The 20,268-nt window shown below is 40.9% G+C and overlaps 1 protein-coding gene across 1 annotated transcript in view; it reads right to left on the reverse strand.

Moving 5' to 3' along the window:
• The window catches only part of stab1 (stabilin 1), a 73,191-nt gene that overhangs the window by 27,376 nt on the left and 25,547 nt on the right, over positions 1-20,268 (reverse strand). The window contains exons 31-51 of the mRNA XM_063910552.1: positions 19,753-19,830; positions 18,920-19,021; positions 18,673-18,777; positions 17,942-18,076; positions 17,432-17,560; positions 16,296-16,349; positions 14,353-14,466; positions 13,442-13,637; positions 13,064-13,159; positions 12,847-12,892; positions 11,506-11,585; positions 11,132-11,257; positions 9,553-9,626; positions 5,451-5,522; positions 3,455-3,574; positions 3,314-3,361; positions 3,001-3,081; positions 2,535-2,681; positions 2,270-2,404; positions 2,128-2,187; positions 611-787 (exon numbers count right to left, since the gene is read on the reverse strand). Coding sequence (XP_063766622.1) covers positions 611-787; positions 2,128-2,187; positions 2,270-2,404; positions 2,535-2,681; positions 3,001-3,081; positions 3,314-3,361; positions 3,455-3,574; positions 5,451-5,522; positions 9,553-9,626; positions 11,132-11,257; positions 11,506-11,585; positions 12,847-12,892; positions 13,064-13,159; positions 13,442-13,637; positions 14,353-14,466; positions 16,296-16,349; positions 17,432-17,560; positions 17,942-18,076; positions 18,673-18,777; positions 18,920-19,021; positions 19,753-19,830 — 2,175 coding nt within the window. The remainder of the gene's footprint in view (positions 1-610; positions 788-2,127; positions 2,188-2,269; positions 2,405-2,534; positions 2,682-3,000; positions 3,082-3,313; positions 3,362-3,454; positions 3,575-5,450; positions 5,523-9,552; positions 9,627-11,131; positions 11,258-11,505; positions 11,586-12,846; positions 12,893-13,063; positions 13,160-13,441; positions 13,638-14,352; positions 14,467-16,295; positions 16,350-17,431; positions 17,561-17,941; positions 18,077-18,672; positions 18,778-18,919; positions 19,022-19,752; positions 19,831-20,268) is intronic.

Here is a 20,268-nt window from a genome sequence, read left to right on the forward strand (position 1 = left end):
CTGGAAATTGAAGCTCATGCCTGAAATTTGAGTTCCCTCCAATATCCAGCAGTAGAGAAGACTTCACTTCTTTGAAAAAAGAAGTCCGGTTGTATAGAATTCTATGAAAGAATTTGACCTATTCTCGCTCAAATAAATATCTCATACATTTCTAACATGAGTTTATTGTCTAAATAATTCTGCATGATGTTTACTTTGTAAATTATGGTCCCGGTCTGAGTAAAATAGAAGTGGCATATGCCTCAGGGCGTGGCTGCCAAAGTGTTGTCGGCCTGTAGAGTGTGGAGAGCTCAGAAATTCCACCTGAAAATCAGTGCTGTGCTGTTGGAATGCACTACGTATGCGATTTCAAATGAAACCTGACATTTTATAGACTTAATGATTTAAGGCACAGGGCGGGACTAACGACACTGTAAAGCTATATGCAGTAAAAAGAATTATGCTTTGTTTTTGATTTGCTTCCCTCCACCCTTTGCCTTATGTTGGACAGACTTGTTAAATATGTTCCCAGTCAACTTGAGAGAGTGGATGGTTTGAAAGGTCTAGAGACCCAGGCAACTACACTATTACACCCCAGGCAAAGGCCTTCCTCCTACTGCCTTCTTCCTACCTTGGAGTTGCGGATGATGTGAGCCTTCACCAGGGCAGCCACTTGCTCTTGGTGTTCGGGGCTGGAGAGCCAGTGCTGTCTTTCAGTTGACAGTGAGTTCAGGGCCTCATCTGTGGGCCAGAACATGGTGTACGGCTGGTGGATGGACATCTCGAGAACAGGGAGTAACCCCGCATCCTGCAAAAAGAGTGGACCATAAAGATTACTATCAGCACTCAAACTGGCAGAAAAATGTTTGTAGAGGTAAAAATTGTTTTAGAAGGAGGAGTTAAGGTGACCAGGTGCCAACAAGCCACATGTGGGACAAAGAGTATGTTTGTGAGGGCCAATGAAGGACATTTTACTTTGATGCTAAGAGGTAGGTTGGATTTCATTACGATGTCCATCTAACCCTTAAAAATTAAGCATTCTAGATGTCATGTCTGTGTGGCAGACCTGACACATATGTTTTGGTCTTGCCATAGGCTATCAGGATATTGGTCAGCCATATTTGATGTACTGTCTAATGTCCTTGGAGTTACTTTACAACCTTGTGCAATGATTGCATTATTTGGTGTACCAAATGAAGACACAAGCATGACTAAGAAGCAACTCTACATCACGGCATTCGTTTCTTTGCTTACGCGGAGACAAATATTACTTGATTGGAAATCAAATATCCCACCCACTGCAGCACAATGGCTGAAAGATGTAATGCTATTTTACATTTGAAGATAACATTTGCAATAAGGGGCTCAGACAAATTTCGGTCAGTCTGGGAACCTCTTTTGTCATCTTCGAGAACTCCCCGGCACACTGACTGACCAAGTTATAAGTAGTCAGTAATGGAATCGTGTGGCTTGGGCCCACGCTATAACATACTTGGCCTGACATGCAGAGCTCTGAAGTCATGCTTTCTCTCATGGTGATCCTATTCATTTGTTTGTATTTTAACTTTATTTAGGAGTAGTTATCAATAAATAGCTGTTACTAAAACCTTTTTTTTTGTCATTATTATTGTTGTTTGGGTCCAGTCGGGGTTGGGTGGGAGGGGGGTGTTTTGTTTTGTTTGTTTTAAAAAAGAAAAAAAGAGTGAAACATCTTATGTAACCTTGCTGATAGGTCATTGTCACTACTCTTGATTTTTCAATAAAAAGATTTTTTTTTTAATTAAGCATTCTATTGAAACTATTGGAAATATTAATTACAATGCTATAGGTTGATATGTTTGCACAAACTATCCAAGTAAAGGACTTAAATATATTTGGTTTGATCCATGCAAGATTGGGAAAAAAAATGGAAAATGTCATAAAGAAATTCTGAGAATTGACGAGGCGGGATAATGATAGAAATGCTGTGTAGGAGGATAAGTAGTGATAGAAAGAGATGAAGGAAGTAAAGAAGTTTAATAACAGAATAAAGATGTGTATGTTACGTGTGGGTAAATTAAGAGGCGGATTTCAGAGTGAGGAGGAGGCAGTGTTGGAGATATCAAACCAGAGAGTGCAGCATGTTTTTTATTCTTTCTTTTTTTTCACCTCCACAAGTTTGTAAAAACGTCTGTAGCCATAAAACGCCGCGGCTGTGGTGAAGTTCATCTAAACAGAGAGAGAAAGAGAGAGGTCACTGCCTGATTCTAATAAATAAATAATTTATTATTTTCAATTAAACTCAGTACACCTCAGCAGACTGGATTCTGGGTTTGTCCTGCAGCTTGTAGGGCGTCAACACGGTGTCGATGTGGTGAATGACTCCGTTCGATGTGGTGTAATCACTCTTTATGATCCTCGATCTGTTGTTTACCATCACTGAGCCCTGCAGGAGAGAGAGACAGGTGTGGAGACGGAGGAGTCAGACGGGTACAAACTAAGAAGAGTCAAGTATGTGTGTGTGTGTATGTGTTTGTGAGTGTGTGAGTGTGTGAGTGTGTGTTAGTATGTTTTACCTCCTGCAGGCTGAAGTAAAGTGTGTGTCCCGATGTAGAGACGGCTAGCTTACTGGTTTTCAGGTCACTCAAGGTCAAAGTCTCACAGGAAACGACGTGGTAACGAACCAGGTCAGGGAGTCGTCCAAACTGGTTCCATTCCTCAAACTACACACATGCAAACACACATACACACGCGTGCGCACACGCACACACGCGCACACGCACACACGCACACAAACACACACACACACACACACACACACACACACACACACACACACACACACACACACACACACACATTGATGACGTATATAACTTGCAGCAGCAACCTTAATAAAAAACATAAATACAAACATACATTTTCCATAAACTTGTTTTCGAAGGATAAAGGAGCTAAAAATGTAACATTGCTCAAAAATAAGATTGGTAATATTATTGTTGTAACATTAGATAAGATGCAAACAGCAGATGTTGTACACACAGAGAAGTATTTGTTGGTTTCCTCTGCAGGGACGAAGACAGTGAATGGGCCATTACCATAAAGACCACGAACACCTGATAACTGAGAGACAAAAGAAAACAAAGTGTAATCACGTGATGACGAATCAGAAGCCTTTTTCACGTCTTAATAAATAGGGTTGCTCTAACTGCATGAAAATACAGTTTATTGGAGTTCCCTCTTCTGTGTGTCCTGCAGTAGTGTATGTTACAAATCATCTGTTTTTAGTTAACAGCATCTAACGAATAGCTGGAGACAAAGCTTGATTTACTGTGTGGATGTCAACATGACTCACTAATAACATTTGGCGGAAGAAGTTGTTTTCTGACTGTCGGGACAGCTCCTGCAATAAAGATAAGATACAATTTATATGAGGGGGAAGGCGAGGTGGTGGTAGGTCAGAGGTGAGAAGGAAGTCAGAGGTCATGTGACTCACAGTGTTGGTGGTTCCCCGGCAGTCGAAGCCATCACCCACGTGGCTTCGGAGGCACGAGCAGTTCCTCTGACCCTGACCCAAATACTCACAGCGAGCATGCCTGCTGCAGCCGCCATTGTCCTGCACACACACAAAATGTGTCATCAATTGATAATACAGGCCAACATTCATTGCCCTGACACTATTTCAATTTTAGATAAAAACATACAGCCCCAGAAAAAATGACGAGACCAGTCCAAATTGTTCTTAAATCTTGATCTCTACCAGTATGGCAGCCATTCCAGTGTCTGTTGCATTCCAACACAGAAAAATGTTGTCAGCAGTTTATAGAATACAACACAACAAAGAAACAACATTTAACTAAAAAAAGAACCTATGAAAAATAAAACCGGAGAAACTGATAATGCTGAAGATGTCTCTTAATTTTTTTCTAGAGTTGTATATATTTCTGATTTGTCTGAATCTGGAGCAAACATCTTAACATATTGCTGGCTCTTAGCTAACTAATGCATGAGCAAGCTTTTCTTTTATGACCCATCTCTAACCATGACAAAGCAGAACACAGATCACGTTTATACATGTATTTTTGGTTTCTAAATTGTGTTTGGAATATGGGACTTGTATTGTTTCTATCTTTGTTACCTGCACTTTATGCTCTAAAGCTTTTTATTTTTTCTCATACTGCCTGTGCTGCAGCACCACTTTTCACCCTCTGTCTGAAACCAGAGCCCAGTGTGCTCTGATTGGTTAGCTGGCCGGCTCTGTTGTGATAGGTCAACCTGTTAGAGATGTCTCGCCCCGTATCACGTACAGTATAATGTGTTGGAGAGCTAGCCAATAGAAGCATGAATGTTACATCGTGATGTCGTCATTATGTAACAGAACTAAACAAAGGAGTCCAACTGAGGCGTTTCAGACAGGGGGGGATTGTGTGGAAGGAACTCCCTCTGGAGGGAACATTGGGATTTTAGCCTTTGCAGACCATTTACATGCACAAAAATAACACACTATAGGGAAGGAAAAACCCAAAAGCAAGATAAGACCTTTAAGTTGCACTGTCCGTAATTATGTGTGATGTGCACAAACCTATATATGAAGACCATTATATTCAAACAGTCGGGATAATATCTGGAATTATAATTTGTACATGTCTATTATTACCGTCTGTAGACAACACATTAATACACTTATATTTTGCTTAATAATTAAAGGGGTTGCAACTCACTGTCAGTAATAAATTATTAAAATAATTAATGGAAATACCCAGCTGTGTATGTCGATATCCAGTTAGGGTTGATGATAAATTAGTTGATTTGAGCAATTTATTCCTCAGTCGAGTCAAATTGAGTGCAAAGTTTGCAGCTGCAAAATCTGTTCTTCCTGCACCCAGCGATGTCATTTGACTTGCACAATCTTTTATGGATGAAAAGTGCTATAGATAAAATTTGATTGATTTACTGGTTAATTGACCACATTTACCATCAACACTTTGTTTGGTTTGTTTGGATGCAATTAAACAGGATTTAAAGACGCCATATCATCTTTTAGGGTTTCCCGTTGTCATTGGTCTGCAGAGGCTAAGATCCCTGTGTTACCTCCAGAGGGAGTTTCTTTTCCACACACTACCCCCCCTGCCTGAATCGCCTCCATTGGGAATACTTTGTTTACTTCCTGAACATGGTGACTTCACTATGTAACACTCGTGCTTCTATTGGCTAGCTCTCCAACACATTGTAGGTTATTGCCTTATGAGCGGGAGATCTCTAAAAGGTCGACTTATTACAACAGAGCCAGCAAGCTAACCAATCAAAGCAGACTAGGCTCTGGTTTCAGACAGAGGGGGAAAAAAGGTGCTGCAGCATGAGAATGAGTATGAGAAAAATAAAGAGCTTTTTGAACATTAATGCATGGAGACAGGTCACAGTAGAGGCACAACATTTCCTCTTTAAACAGGACAGACTAAAGCAGAAGAATCAGCAACATGACACTGACGTACAGTTTTGCAGGGGTTGACAGGGTAACAAAACCTCCCAGATCCTTGAAAGCCCATCTTGCAGTTACAGGCCGTCTGGAGAAAAAAAGAAGACAGAAAAAAACATCAGTAAATGAAAATAATCAATCACTTCAACCATCTGTTGGTCAGCTCAACAACACATCTAATAATAGAGGAGGAAGCATTTCATCTCTAAGTGTTTGGCTTTTGCTACTTAAGTATTTTATTCGTAATATTAGATGGTTCTTCAATGGTTTGGGCTCTTTACAAAATGTAAAGGTCCCAAACCAGTCTCTTAAAAGTAAAGTCATTTGTGGAACATAAGAAAACGTCTAGAAATGGAGTAAAGAGGAGGAGAAGCTACCAAGATGCATTTTATGTAAGGGAAATCCCATCGGACTAGAAATATAGGTATACCAGTGTTTCCGTTAGCCGGTAATTACCATTTTTTAGCTGGTAAAATGTACCAGGTACATTCAAAACCTGCAGGTCAAAATGTCCGGTAATAATGCTCTTACAACACTTACATAATGTAGGCTATACCTACACATTTGTATTTTGACAGCTACATTACTGGTGCTGCGTCATGACATCACCGTTTACGTCACTGATTTTCTCCCTAACACCGCTCACAACAACAATAGTGGAGCAGATAACGTCATATTTTCAGAGGAATCGTTCAAATGGTGATACAAGCACCAAAATTGGCACAGATACTCCTTAGACATTACTGTTTTCAAAAAGTACGCGGGCCACTTGAAATTCAAGATGGCCGCCCATTTTCAAGATGGCCACCTTAAGCAGTAATAAATATGCACAGACCTGGCCAATATGGATGACTCTGACATCAATATATACATTTTTTACCATGTAGAATCCAAATCTGGGACCCTTAAACCTCTCAAAAGCTATCTTTTGCCTTATTCTGGCCTTATATAATCCACTATGTGGGCTCACGGGTTAAACCAGGTGAGGGTCTCCGTGTGTGATTAAGTATTTCAGACTCTAAAGGTGGTAAAAGGATAAACCCTCGGCCTTACTGCATTAATTCATTCATTACCGAACAAGATGGCAAGTTGTTCAGCTCCAGGATCATCTAAATGGAAAACTGACTGGGGCAAATGTTGTATTTGCCAAGAGGACAAAGATAATGAGGATCTAAAATCCCCACCTAAAAGTAATGCATCTGAACAAGATGGCTACACCATGGTTGCGACCAATAACCCACTGTTCCATGCCCTCAATGAGATGCCCATTGTTCTGGATCCAACCAGACTGGATGAGGGTGGTGGAATAGAAAAAACACTGAGGAGGAACATGACACAGTACCACCAGAGCTGCCGATATCTTTTCAAGAACACCACACTCGACAGGGCAAGAGAAAGAAGGCTTTGACCTCAAAGTGCTCAATCAGAAGAAGGGCAAAACAAACTTCGAAGAACCAGCCGTGAGGGTCTGAGTGCTTCTTTTGTGAACAAAAAGGGCCAGCATCAGAACTGAGACATGCCATGACCATGAAGCTTAACAAAAGGCTCAATGACTGTGCTAAAACTCTAAATGATGGAAGACTCCTGAAAGAACTGAGTGGTGGAGATGTCATAGCACAGGAGCTCAAGTATCATGCTGCATGTTTGACATCCCTGTACAGAGAGAGAGCCTACCTGAGAAATGTTGAAAAGAGTGAGGAGAGCCAGCAGTGGGATGTCCACCCACTGGCATTTTCAGAACTAGTAACCTACATAGTGGAGACCAAATTAAGTTCAGAGAGACCTGCAATATTCAGACTTGCAGATATGGTCAACCTGTACAAAAGGCCTCTAGAACAGCTGGGCATGGAGACACCGGATGTAAACGCCACCAGACTGAAGGACATACTGTTGGCTGAAATACCTGAGCTGGAGCTGCACTTCTCAGCACACATTATGAGAGGGGCAGAACTTGTTTCCAGCAGTTCATGGAGGGCCTGCAAAATGAGGAAGTGGCCACCTTCTATGACCCAATCAACAAAACAGGGTACACTTATTCAGACAGGAACCAGCTTTCTGCTGATGCTTCAAAGCATAAAGTGCCGAAGGAGGACTGCCAGCTCTTCTCCAAGCTGTTCATCTCATGCCAGAGCAGAGAAAGTGACCTGCAAGAGTTCTTTCGCAATGAAAATCAACAGTTCCCTGCTGCCTTGAGTAATGGTGGGAAGCCAGTCCCAGCTTGCAGCTATTCTTGAGAGCCATGTTACAATACCTGATGTGGAACCAAAGGCTGATGCAATCATCATTGATGGTTCAGCACTGGTGAACACCCTGCCACCACAAACCTCAAAGACTTTTGAAGAATATGCAATGTTGGATGTGCTCCCCAAAGTACAGGCATACACCACCAAGTACAAGAGAGCAGACATCGTGTTTGATGTCTACCAGTCATCAAGTCTCAAGGCTGAAACCAGGTCAAAGCGTGGACGTGGGGTAAAACACAGAGTAACAAGCAAGGGCAAAATCCCTTCAAACTGGGGGAACTTCCTACGAGACAGTGATAACAAAACTGAGCTGTTCAGGTTCCTGGCTGACAAGATTGCACATATGTTTACACCTTACTTGGTCATCGAGACCAAAGATGAAGATGTTGCCTGCAATGACACAATCAGCTTGGATGGGATAGCACCATGTAGTCACGAGGAAGCAGACACACGCATCTTTGTGCATGCCAGGCATGCAGTGGAGGAGGGGAGCGAGGTCCTGATGGTTAAGGCCAGTGACATGGATGTCCTGATCATAGCAATCAGTGTTCTGCCTCTCCTTCAACGGATTGGTTTGCTGCAGTTGTGAGTGTCCTTTGGCCAAGGATGCAACCTGAGGTGGTTTCTTATACATGACCTTTACACCTCTATCGGACTGGAAAAAAGCAAAGGAATACTCTTCTTTCATGCCTTCACTGGTTGCGATGTTGTTTCAGGCTTCCGCAGCAAAGGGAAAAAGTCTGCACGGCAAACCTGCGATGTGTGTGCTGAGGCATCGGATGTCTTTGCCAAGCTAAGACAGTACCCACCAACAGTAGGTGATGATGATCTGGAGGTCCTCGAGAAGTTTGTGGTGACAATGTATGACAGGTCCAGTACAGTTGCATGTGTAGATGATGCCAGACTGGAAATGTTTGCTCGGAAACAGAGGCCTTATGAAGCCATTCCTCCAAATCGTGCAGCACTACTTCAGCATGTCAAGCATGCTGCCTATCAAGCAGGCTGCATATGGCGCCAACCAGAGACACAGAGTCCTGCTGACTGGGGATGGACAAAGAGTGGAGATACATGGAAGGTCTTCTGGACAACACTTCCACCTATTGCAGAGAGTGGCCAACAGCTGCCAACACCTGTGGATGCCATTCAGAATGCCATGGAAGGTGCAAATGCTACCGATATGGTCTTACCTGCAAGTGTAGCTGCAAGTGTGATCGTAAGAAAAGTTCTAATTCCCTATACTTTTAGACACCAAGATCATCCAAGTTGATCAAAGTGGTGAGATTATGTGTCAAATATCCCAATTTACAAGTCTGCATGGTGGCCATCTTGGAAAATGGGCAGCCATCTTGAATTTCAAGTACTTTTTCAAAAGAGTAATGTCTAAGGAGTATGTGTAACAAGGTTAGTGCTTGTATCACTATTTGAACGATTGTTCCAGTTATCTGCTGCTCTATTACATGTCTGTATGGCGGCCATCTTGGAAAATGGGTGGCCATCTTGAATTTCAAGTGGCCCGCGTACTTTTTCAAAAGAGTAATGTCTATGGAGTATTTGCACCAAGTTTGGTGCTTGTATCACTATTTGAACGATTGTTCCACTTATGTGCTCCACTACAACAGTCGGGGACTGCGTCGGGTCGATAATCGTGTTGCTTTTGTCATACGAAGCCAGATTGAATTAAAGAACTACTTCTCAAACTTTATACTTCTCTCCAGAGTGCCGTGATTCATTGTTTATGTGGTTCAGCGGCATTTACCGCCCGCTGCAGTGCTGCTCGTCCACCGGCGTTTAGTCTGCAGTTAGCTCACGGCAGCCGCCGCTGGAAAGTATTCACTGTCTGACTGTCCCCCCCCCTGCAGTACAGTGTTGTCTTACAATGTTGGGTCCTGTTCTGCTGCACTCTGCTGACTTGTGGCAGCCTCCATTGTTGACCAGACAGCCGTCAATCTCTGTGAACACACACCACGTTGGAAATGAGTATTAAGGAGACATTTACAAAACAGATCAAACTTTTTTTGCGAGGGAATACAAAATTAGTTCAAAAACAACAATTCCCACTGTGACCCTCTGGGGGCTCCATATATGGGAATATTTCAGTTCCATTTCCAGTTTGTTAGGATGTCAGGAAATTCAGGTGAGGGGTCTGGGGTCAGAGGTTAGGGCAATAATATTAAGGAGAAAGTTGTGTATCTAGCCATTTCATTTTGCTCTTAGAGTGTATTAAATTGACACATTCAATTCACGAATAGAGTCCACCAATTTCAGGGTGTTTTTAATTTATTTGAATTTATTGTAACAACATTTTTTATAGTGCAATGTCAGTTTTTGACCAAAATCTTGCAGCCCTAATTACCACATTTGCACAAAAGGAGCACAACATATAAGTGAAAACATTGCTGTTGTTTATTTCAGATATCAACATACACACTTTTCATTAGATGCCTGAAATAAGGTCTGTGGTTAAAACAAGCTGAAGAGATTTTCATGTTTAGTTCTTGGACATAAAATATGTTACGATATACCCCATCTGTGAATGTCCAAAGCTTCCATGTGTCATAAAAATGGCAGTTACTTGCTAACAAGTGACTACATAAACTACTAAATGTCATTTAGTCAGCCTTTAGCTTAGTGGTGTTGATACACAGTCATTAATCTATTATATAGATCAGGGGTGTCCAAACTTATTTCACTGAAGGCCACATACAGAAAAACAGGGGGGCTGGGCCCCTCACAGAGGAATATTGCCTCATACATCTAAAAAGTTTTAAGTTAGCAAAATGTATCAAATGTAGGTAAATTATGCTTTATACTTGAATATGCTTTAAGAATAAAAACACCCTACATCTGAACTCTCCATAGCATTTCATTTATTTAGTTGGCAGCCTTAAAACTAAAGCCTCGGAGTGCTTATAATACGGGGAAATATGAAAGGTATATTTCAAGCTGGTTATGCAAATAAGTTATTGGGCTTTTTTTTCTCAATTTAGATTTGTAAGAAAAGCTTTTCAACTTTAAGTGATAGAATTTATTTTAAAAGTGGGCTCATTAACACATGAATACTGCTGTGTTATATTTGTTTGCATATATATTTAAGTTTCATGTGCGGGCCATATTCCGTTATACTTTCAGAGGGCCGATTCAAAATGGACCACAGGCCGCATTTGTCACCTGGGCGTAGTTTGGACACCCCTGATATAGATTGTTCATAGCCTATAGCTGATAGCTTTTTGCGATAAAAATGACAAAGTGGTCTTGATATGTGGAAATCATCCAGCTGAAGAAACGTGTAAATATCTTAAACGTATGTTTGCAACATAGCTTATTTTCTGCAATATTCTGAGATCCAACGGGGAAATGCCACTGCTTATAGGATCATCATCACTGCACCACTCTATGATGATCAACACTATTGACCTTAATCGTGCAGGCCTACATACCCATCAGGACTACATACCCAGGCAGATGACCCCGTCTCCGGTGTAACCCTGTTTACAGGAACAAATCCTCTCTCCTGCGGAGACCTTCGTGCACCTGGCAAACTCTGAACAACCGCCGTTAGACCTGCTGCACAAATCCAGCTCTGAGACACACACACACACACACACACACACACACACACACACACACACACACACACACACACACACACACACACACACACACACACACACACACACACACACACACACACACACACACACACATAAAGTAATTAGATTGGATATTTGTAAATTGTGTGTGTGTGTGTGTGTGTGTGTGTGTGTGTGTGTGTGTGTGTGTGTGTGTGTGTGTGTGTGTGTGTGTGTGTGTGTGTGTGTGTGTCTTTACCTTTGCAGTAAGTTCCGTTGCCTTCATATCCAGCCACACACACACACGCAGCAGCTGTTCCCTGTGGACCTGTTATACAGCTGCAGGAGAGGACATTGTTCAATAATTATTTTTTTAGATTTATTATTATTATTATTATTATAGTTATGCCACACAGCTTGTTGTTTTTTTTTGTCAATGATGGGTGTGTGTCCATCTTTGAGACTCCAGTCAAAGACATTAGTAGTTACAACGGGCCAAAACACTTCCATTTGGAGAAACACGCTTCACCAACGTGACACCTCATGTGCATCACTTATAAAACATTCACTTACTTGACTTAACATGTGCAACATTTACTAAAAGTACTGCATAAGCAAAATTAAACAATGACCAAATTAAAAATCGCTGCAAGATCTCAAAACACAACAGAAACAGGGACACTACAAAGTGTTGCACACAGCTGGGCCCGGAGTGCTTGTTGACGTTTGGGGATTATAAAGGCATTGTATTATAAACTGTAACAGTCACTAGAAACATACCTAAAATGTACTTAACTTAACTCAGATCAGATCAAATCAGATGTGATTACTGATCTACTGTTAACTAGCTAATGTAGCTAACCTTGTCCTTTCAAATATACTGCCAAACGCTTACAATTATGAAAAAGACTCAATCTGCCAGCAACGACAGATGGCCAATTTTATAATCCCAAAATGTCAACAAGCACTCCGGTCCCAGCTGTGTGCAACACTTTTAAGTGTCCCCGTTTCTGTTGAGTTTTGAGCTTCTTGCAGCAATTTTTATTTGTAGCGTTTCATTTATGCTGTTTCATAAATCCTGCACATGTTTTGCCAGGTTGGTGAATGTCTTCTAAATGCTTTGCGTGAGTTGTGAAGTTGGTGAATACATTTTTTCATTTGAATGTGTTTTGGCTAGTTTTTGTTTTTATATTTTTACTTTTTATTATCTACCCTGCCTTAAAGAAAGTGGACTAGGGTCAAATAATCACACAGCAGCCAATGATTGAGCTTCTTTTTATGTTGCATAGTTTCTGTGGTAGCTATAGCGTGAGTTTTCTAAAAATGTGGTGGAAAGTCAATTATCTTAGGCAGCCAGGTGTATTCTGGATAAATGTACTGCTTTCCAAACCTATTTGTTCTGGATACATATTACATATTACACACACGCACGCACACACACACACACACACACACACACACACACACACACACACACACACACACACACACACACACACACACACACACACACACACACACACACACACACACACACACACACACACACACACACACACACACACAAACCAGCTGCAGTCAAACCAACAAGAGGACTTACTTGGCATTCTCGTCACACACTCCTCCACAGGCATCATCCTTGATCTCTGACACACACACACAAACACACACCCACACACACACACACACACACACACACACACACACACACACACACACACACACACACACAGATTTCAGGTGATAACAGGTAAGGAAGAATGTTGACTATGATCATAATTTCAAAATGTGTGTGAGTGCAGGTTTGTGTGTCTTACCTATAGAGCAGGAAGCACCTTTCCAACCTTTATAACACACACACCTTCCACTTCCTGCCAGACCGTCCTCACACTTGCCACGGTCACATATGCATTCTGTAACACACACAGGCATCAGTCAACGATGTATAAAAAATCAGCAACCATATTCGCTTCGACAAAATTGACACAAATTATTTATATTTGAATTCAGAGAGTCAAATCTAAGCATATATTAAATGTGCCAATATCATAGGTATGCCGAGACTATCTGCAGGGGTGCATGTTATGTTAGGTTTTGTGTGTGTGTGTGTGTGTGTGTGTGTGTGTGTGTGTGTGTGTGTGTGTGTGTGTGTGTGTGTGTGTGTGTGTGTGTGTGTGTGTGTGTGTGTGTCTCACTGGAGGTGCAGTTGACTCCGTATCGTCCAGGCTCACAGTCCTCGCACGCGGTACCGTGAAAACCCTCGAAGCAACGGCACTCCCCGTTGCCCTGGTTACTGTCCTGACACTCCCCGTGATTGGAGCACCAGCTGCCAACACCTCCGGGGCATTTGAAGCACTCATGGCCGTAGTAACCGGGGCAACAGGAGAGATCCTGCAGGACAGGCCATCAATATTAATATTATTTTATTATTTTATTTATTGTTGTTTATTTTTTACCGTAACAGTGCTGGAGAAGAGCACAAAGTTCTAAAACAATGATACCAATGAAGAGGAGTTTTAAGCACTGCATTACAAAAGTACCCTGCCCCTCAAGACTTACTAAATTAAACATTTGATTTAACCAACTGTAGGGCTGTCTATTTTCAGTTAAATAACACTTTTGACCATCTGCAGCGGTCAGTAAAAGCTAAAAAACTTAAATGAACTAAAATGAAATATAACCAAACAAAATATAAAAGTAAAACAATATATCATAAATACAGGCTCTTGTTTTTCTGTAAGTGTAGTTGAGAATATAGAAAGTTGTTCCTATACATGAAACTGCCCACTATAAGCTATGTGGATTATCTGGAGTAACCGGGTCATGATTTCTGGAAAGAAAAATTGCTGTTGAGTTTTTCCGATTTTTTTTATGCATCACAAGCTGAGTAAAATCTAGTTCTAATAGTTTCAAGAGAAGGCAGACATCTCTATAGCTGAAATCTCCACCACTGGGCAAATCACACCAAAACAATGTAGTTCCAATAATAGAACTACAGATAAGAGGTCTGCAGAAGTTGATAACAATGACTTCAAAACCAGAGCTAGTTCTCAATATGCAAATAATACTGGTATTAGTCATAGCTGTGAAACTAGTGTCACCAGACCGTGGTTGCCCGAAGACATTTGATGACACAGCCTGGCACCGACTTCCTCTTGGATCCGACTCGCTTCCTGTATCTACAGTTGGGTCGCATGTTGACAGGAAACTGCTCTTTGATCTGCCGTGGAATAAATTTGAAAAACAAAATGAGAGCTGTCACAAAACACAGGAAACAGATGTTTCTCTTCCCCAGTGTGGTGCAAATAATACCATTTACACCTGCAAAACACAGCACGGTTAAACCTCATAATTTCTTCTCAACCCTCACTCTGTAAATGTGAGAATGTAAAACTTGCTTTCAGGTTCAGGTTTATTTTTGTACCAGTGGGTAGACTTGGTTTGCTGTAAGTATGGTGGGAACACGCCAACTTTTTAGTTCTTGAACGTCACCAACACTCTGGTCCCAGCTAAGTGCATCCCTTTTTATAATCCCCGTTTCCGTTGTGTTTTGAGCTTCTTGCAGTGTTTCATTTATGCAGTGCTTTTAGTAAACGCTGCGCATGTTTAGTCGAGTTGGTGAGGATGTTTCTTGATTTGCATTTGTTTTGGCACCGTTGTGTTATAATATTTGCACTGTTTTTTAAGTTGCAGCAAGTTTCTCAAGCCCACAGGAAGTAGGTGCTGAGATTTCCGTAGTGGCAAAACGGTGGTACTACGACTTCTGTGTCAGTCCGTGACATCATTGTTCCCAAAAAAATAAGTTTTCCCTTTGACTTGCGTTGGGAAAGAGACGTCTGTAATAAGCAGATAATTTCAAGCTCAATCAACCACCCAGTACGAACACTATTATAGCCTTTATTTTAATCTTTAGGGTCTAAAAGTTGTAAAATGTGCTAAAAACCGAATCCAGAATTATTTTCTCTCCATTCATCTGACTGAGCCGAGAGAGGGAGTCCGGAAGCTTGAGGTAAACTCCAGTGCGCATGCTTTATGAAAGCACGTACAGGTACTTTTGCTCTGGACAGGCAGGCATGACGGGTCCTTTGTTAAGTTTTGCGCTCAACAGCGACAGGCCTTTTTGTCTTCATGCGCCACTGAGCAACTGGGAATGAACGAGGTCCTGCCTCCGACGCTGTATCCAGCTCTCTTAATACATCCACGGCGTTTCTCATAATATACGTTTTTCAGGCTGTTGTAGTGCGTTTACACCTGTCGGCCACCGTACATAAATTAATAATCTTGACAAACAATTAAGCATCTGTGCAATGTTGATAAAACTTGTTTATCTAAGAAATAGTTGCTGGAATCAGGCTTTGGTGAAAACCTGGGGACTATAAACCTCCGTCCAGAAGGGAGAAGCTGAAAGTCACAGAGCAACTGGTGTAAGTTATTATAATACAAATAATTAAATATGCATACTTATATTAATACAAATAATTTAAAAAATAAAACTAAAAGTAAAAATCCACTCACAATAGCATTAGTTCATCATGGTTTTGTCAATGTGGTAATAGTTTCCTTGGTATCCTCAAACAATAAAAACTATTACATTAAGGGCTGCTTTTGGATTCTTATCAGATTTTAGCTTGATTTACATCCAAGTAGCGAATCAGCGAATGCTGATCATTTCTATTCCCGATTAACAATTGTTTAATTGTTGATTTTGTAAACTTTTTTTACAGTTATTATTAGTGTCTCCACCACCCTCTACTCTACATTAAGTATAATTAATTTGCCAAGACAAAAAAAATAAAAACACTAAATAAACAAAGTTAAAGAATAATCTGACTGAAAGTAAAATTATTATAACTATTTTTCATTTTCTAAAGATATCTTTGTAATATCATTATCCCAAATAATTGTTGCCATGAAAATCATGTAGTGAAAATCCATCCCCGCGATGACGTTACGAGACTCGGAAGGGCCTTTTGGAGGAAGTAGATTGATTGTGTTTCTTCATGAAGCTGCAGCTGCAGGTGTTTATGGTATTGGTATTGTATTTCTTACTGGTTTGTAGGTGAAGAGGCATCGAGGTGGTCCTTCACAGTCGGTGCATCTTCCCTGAAGAAAAAGTGAGAGAGGGGATTACTACTGCACATTATCTGTAGTCCATAACTGCTTTATTATCAAAGCTTCACTTAAATATATCTTATTATTTCCCATCAGCCATTATAAGGCAGCAGAACATAACTCGAAACATCTGCCCAGGGAATAAAGATGAAAAATATCCTCTTGGCTAACCATGCTTCTTTCTGTGTATCGTTCCTAATAAATCAACTAAAAGTCCCACACACTGCCCTCTGGCTGCAGAGAAGTGGTAGTGTTTGAACTGCAGCGCTCTACTGTTTTTGTAACATTATGATTTCCTGCAGATAAACGAGAGCAACGCATCCGGGTACTTTCCCTCTACGCAAGGCCACGCCCCCTTTTGGGTGAAAACGTTCGCTGTTATTTGACTGGCGGTACAGATTCTGAAGTTTTCGGCAATCACATCAAATTATTCATAAAAACGCCCTTTTCTTTAATCTACGAGGAGCCCAATTAAGACCTTCAGACAGGCAGTCAATTAAACAATGTTATTGAGATTTATGGTTTGATTTAAATAAATAGGGGATCAAATGTCCGGTGGGGGCTGCCAGTGGACGAGTGGCAGGCAGCAGGCTAACCCTGAATTTGGCTACATGAGTGACTTCTGAATTAGATGTTTCTTTTACTCTTCTTTTTCTTAGAGGAAGTAAAGAAACCGTAACTCAGGATTTATATGTTGTTGGAGATGTAATAAACGACTCAGCAGCTTTAAGACATTAAGAAACTATTGTTTTCCGCTTCAATCTAACGCCTTTTTTTCACCGGAAAGTAATTTTGCGAGGCTGGTGTTGCTCTCATTCATAGTGTATTCTTTGTTAGCCTTGGAGCCTTACTTCACTGTGATTGGCTGTTTCAGAGCAATGAGAGCAACTTTTTGGTTTATCACCTCAGCCTCTGATCTTTATTCACCTTCACCCAGCTCTTTTTTCACTTTTTAATGGAACCAGCCACCCACCCATCCTTTCATTTATTCATCCTACATCCATCATTCTGTCTATCATTCCATTCTCTTTTCCAGTCATGAATTCATTCATCCATCACTCCCTCAGTCTTACGTTGTTCTGCAGGTAGACCTTCTTGCTGCATCTGTTGCGGTGGACTTTGAGGACCTGAGGGAGGACGAAGATGATGCCATTCTGCGTCTCATTAAACATTCCATCAAGGGGAACGTCGTTCACAACCGTCTGGAAGACAAAGGTCGGATTGCTGATTTAAGATGTACAAAAACACTAATGTATGTTTGCATTAATTAGGAAATAAACTATGAATCATAAATACTTATCATCCCACAGTTTTTAGATTGATTTTATTTTTTCCAGGTATCTATCAGTCTGGCAGAGATTAATTTGCAGAGAATACATTTGAGTATGATGGATGGTTTGATTTTCATAGAAATGAACAGCATTTATTTCGCTGCTTGGATGTAAACCAAGCTCAAATCTGACAGGAATGCAAAAGCAGCACTGTGTTCTTTATACTATTAGATTAGTTTTGACCCTCTGGTGTGAGGAAAGCTTCTGGAAGTTTGATCACATGAATGCTTGTTCTCGTTAAGCATTTGTTACCTGGTTGTTCTTGTCTAAGTGGAACTGGACCTGGTAGTCGCTGCCCATCAGGGTACTTTTTAATAAACCGTCATGCAGATGGTCAGGGAAGAGCAGCTCATTGAGAATCACATGGTACTTAAATACATCAGATTCCTGGACAAATACAGAGATACAGAAACAGAGAGACAGAAAAGACAAGTTAAAGAAGATCCCACCAATCTGTTACTTACATTTTTACATTTTATTCTTATTCTCCTGGTGTGAATTTATTGCTGTTCCTGCTCTGAAACCTAAACTTCCCTACGGGGATTAACACAGTTTTATCTTATTGTAAATATTAGTTTTTCTACGTGCTTTTATAGTGCTAATGTTGGACCCATTTCTGTCATCACAGAACTATGAACAACACAAGAAACACTGCATTTGTTTTCAAAGAAACTGTGCAATAGATACGGTGATAACACAAATGCTGTATATTGATTTTCATATGAGAAAGAGGATTCATGTAAGTGTTCATATATCTCTGGTAACATGGCTGCAGCTAGCAGCTAGCTACTCTACAACTCAAAAAACAAGTTGAACTGCTGACATTATGTATTCAGATGAGGAGATAGTGTTCACCATCATAAATCAAAAAATAGTTTTCCTCAAAGGAGACACAGGTCAGATATAGATGTTAGGATATTTATGCTGTCGCCTATTTTTGTGTTATTTTGACCATAGTGGAGGCTCGTAATATCTGGACCTACCATGAGCGAGGAGTTAGTCGCGCTGAGGTGCTGCCTGACGGCATCATCTGTGGGCAGCAGGAGGGTGAAAGAAAACTCACTCAGCTCTTCTGACAGATTGTACATCTGTGAGAAAACACACACACACAAACACACACACACACACACACACACACACACACACACACACACACACACACACACACACACAAATATTAAAACACACTAAAAAACAAAAAACAAAAATTACAGTTTTTGTTTTCCTTACCACAGCATACTGTCTGAACAGAGTGAAAGTGGAGGAGGAGTTCAGGAAGGCCATCAGGGTGGGCGGCTCGGGGGGGAGGTCTGAGGGGCTGGGAGCCAGAATCTGAACACAATCCAACAAATAATTAAATACAAAGAAAACGAGGTAACTGCTTATTGTATATTTTTTTAAGAAATGAAAGCACGGATATTATACCCTCAAATGATCTTCTTCTTATTACTGACTTACACAACCTTTGCCTCCTGATGGGTGCTGTGAGACTGGTATTATAAAACGTTTCCCCCCTGGAGTTTCTAAGAGTTACTGTTGGCGCTACTGTGCCAAATACAACCTGATAACCCAAAGCTATTCTGCCACCAAAAACTGGGTCCCTCCTTCTCATCTTGCCACGTGTGCAGGCAGTCTACTATCGGTGCCACCAACACAACCAGGAAGCAAATCATGTGCAATAAAGTCGCAAATACGCAATGAAGCATATGAGGTCATCTGGGGATTATTTGAGCTGTAGATAAAGCCTTCATCTCCCCAGGAGACCTGCTTCTAAGATGTTTTATGTTCCCAACACCAGACAAATTCCTTGTATGTGTAAACGTACCTGGCAATAAACTTGATTCTGATTCTATAGCTATATTGTGCAATCAGCATGTACTTCACAATGATCATTTGTGTCCCTGTTTCTGTTGTGTTTTGAGCTTCATGCGGCATTATGAATTTGCAGCATTTCGTTTATCGTTTGCTTTATTTGCATCTTTTTTTAACTCCAGCGCGTTTCTCCTAATGGAAGTGTTTTGGTCTCATGTACTACTCGGCCTGCTAGCTCTCAAGACTCTCACCTGGTTAATGGTGTGGATGTAGCCATTGATTGCAGGCAGGTTGGCTTTGACGATGAAGGCATTTCCAATAGTAATCACCTGGAAGAAAAAACAGCAACAGTTACATACAAATATTGTGTAAATATATGTGTTTCTATTTAACTCTCAGCTATGTGTCAGAGTGCCAGAAACGTTCAAAGTGTATGTAATTAATGTCTGATCTGCTGAGTCGAGTGTGATTGAAGCTGAACTATGAAGAGGCATTTATCTGACATGTTAAATAAAGAAGTACAAAGAATGTGAAATATTTACTGAGGATAACTGTGGATCATTCTGTGTATTATACATTACATAATAAACAGGATATTTGGATGTCTGTTTATATTTTTGATTAAGTTTATTTCTTAACTTAGGTTCAGGAGAACGGCCACACCTCAACCACCCTTCTAATCACTGCTTAGTTATACTGGTCAACACATCCGACTTGGTTTGTCTCAGATCTCATGACCCACCCTCCACTTGTCCCTTATATTCATC

Source organism: Eleginops maclovinus, chromosome 20 (assembly GCF_036324505.1).
Source record: "Eleginops maclovinus isolate JMC-PN-2008 ecotype Puerto Natales chromosome 20, JC_Emac_rtc_rv5, whole genome shotgun sequence".
In the NCBI taxonomy this organism is placed as follows: domain Eukaryota; kingdom Metazoa; phylum Chordata; class Actinopteri; order Perciformes; family Eleginopidae; genus Eleginops; species Eleginops maclovinus.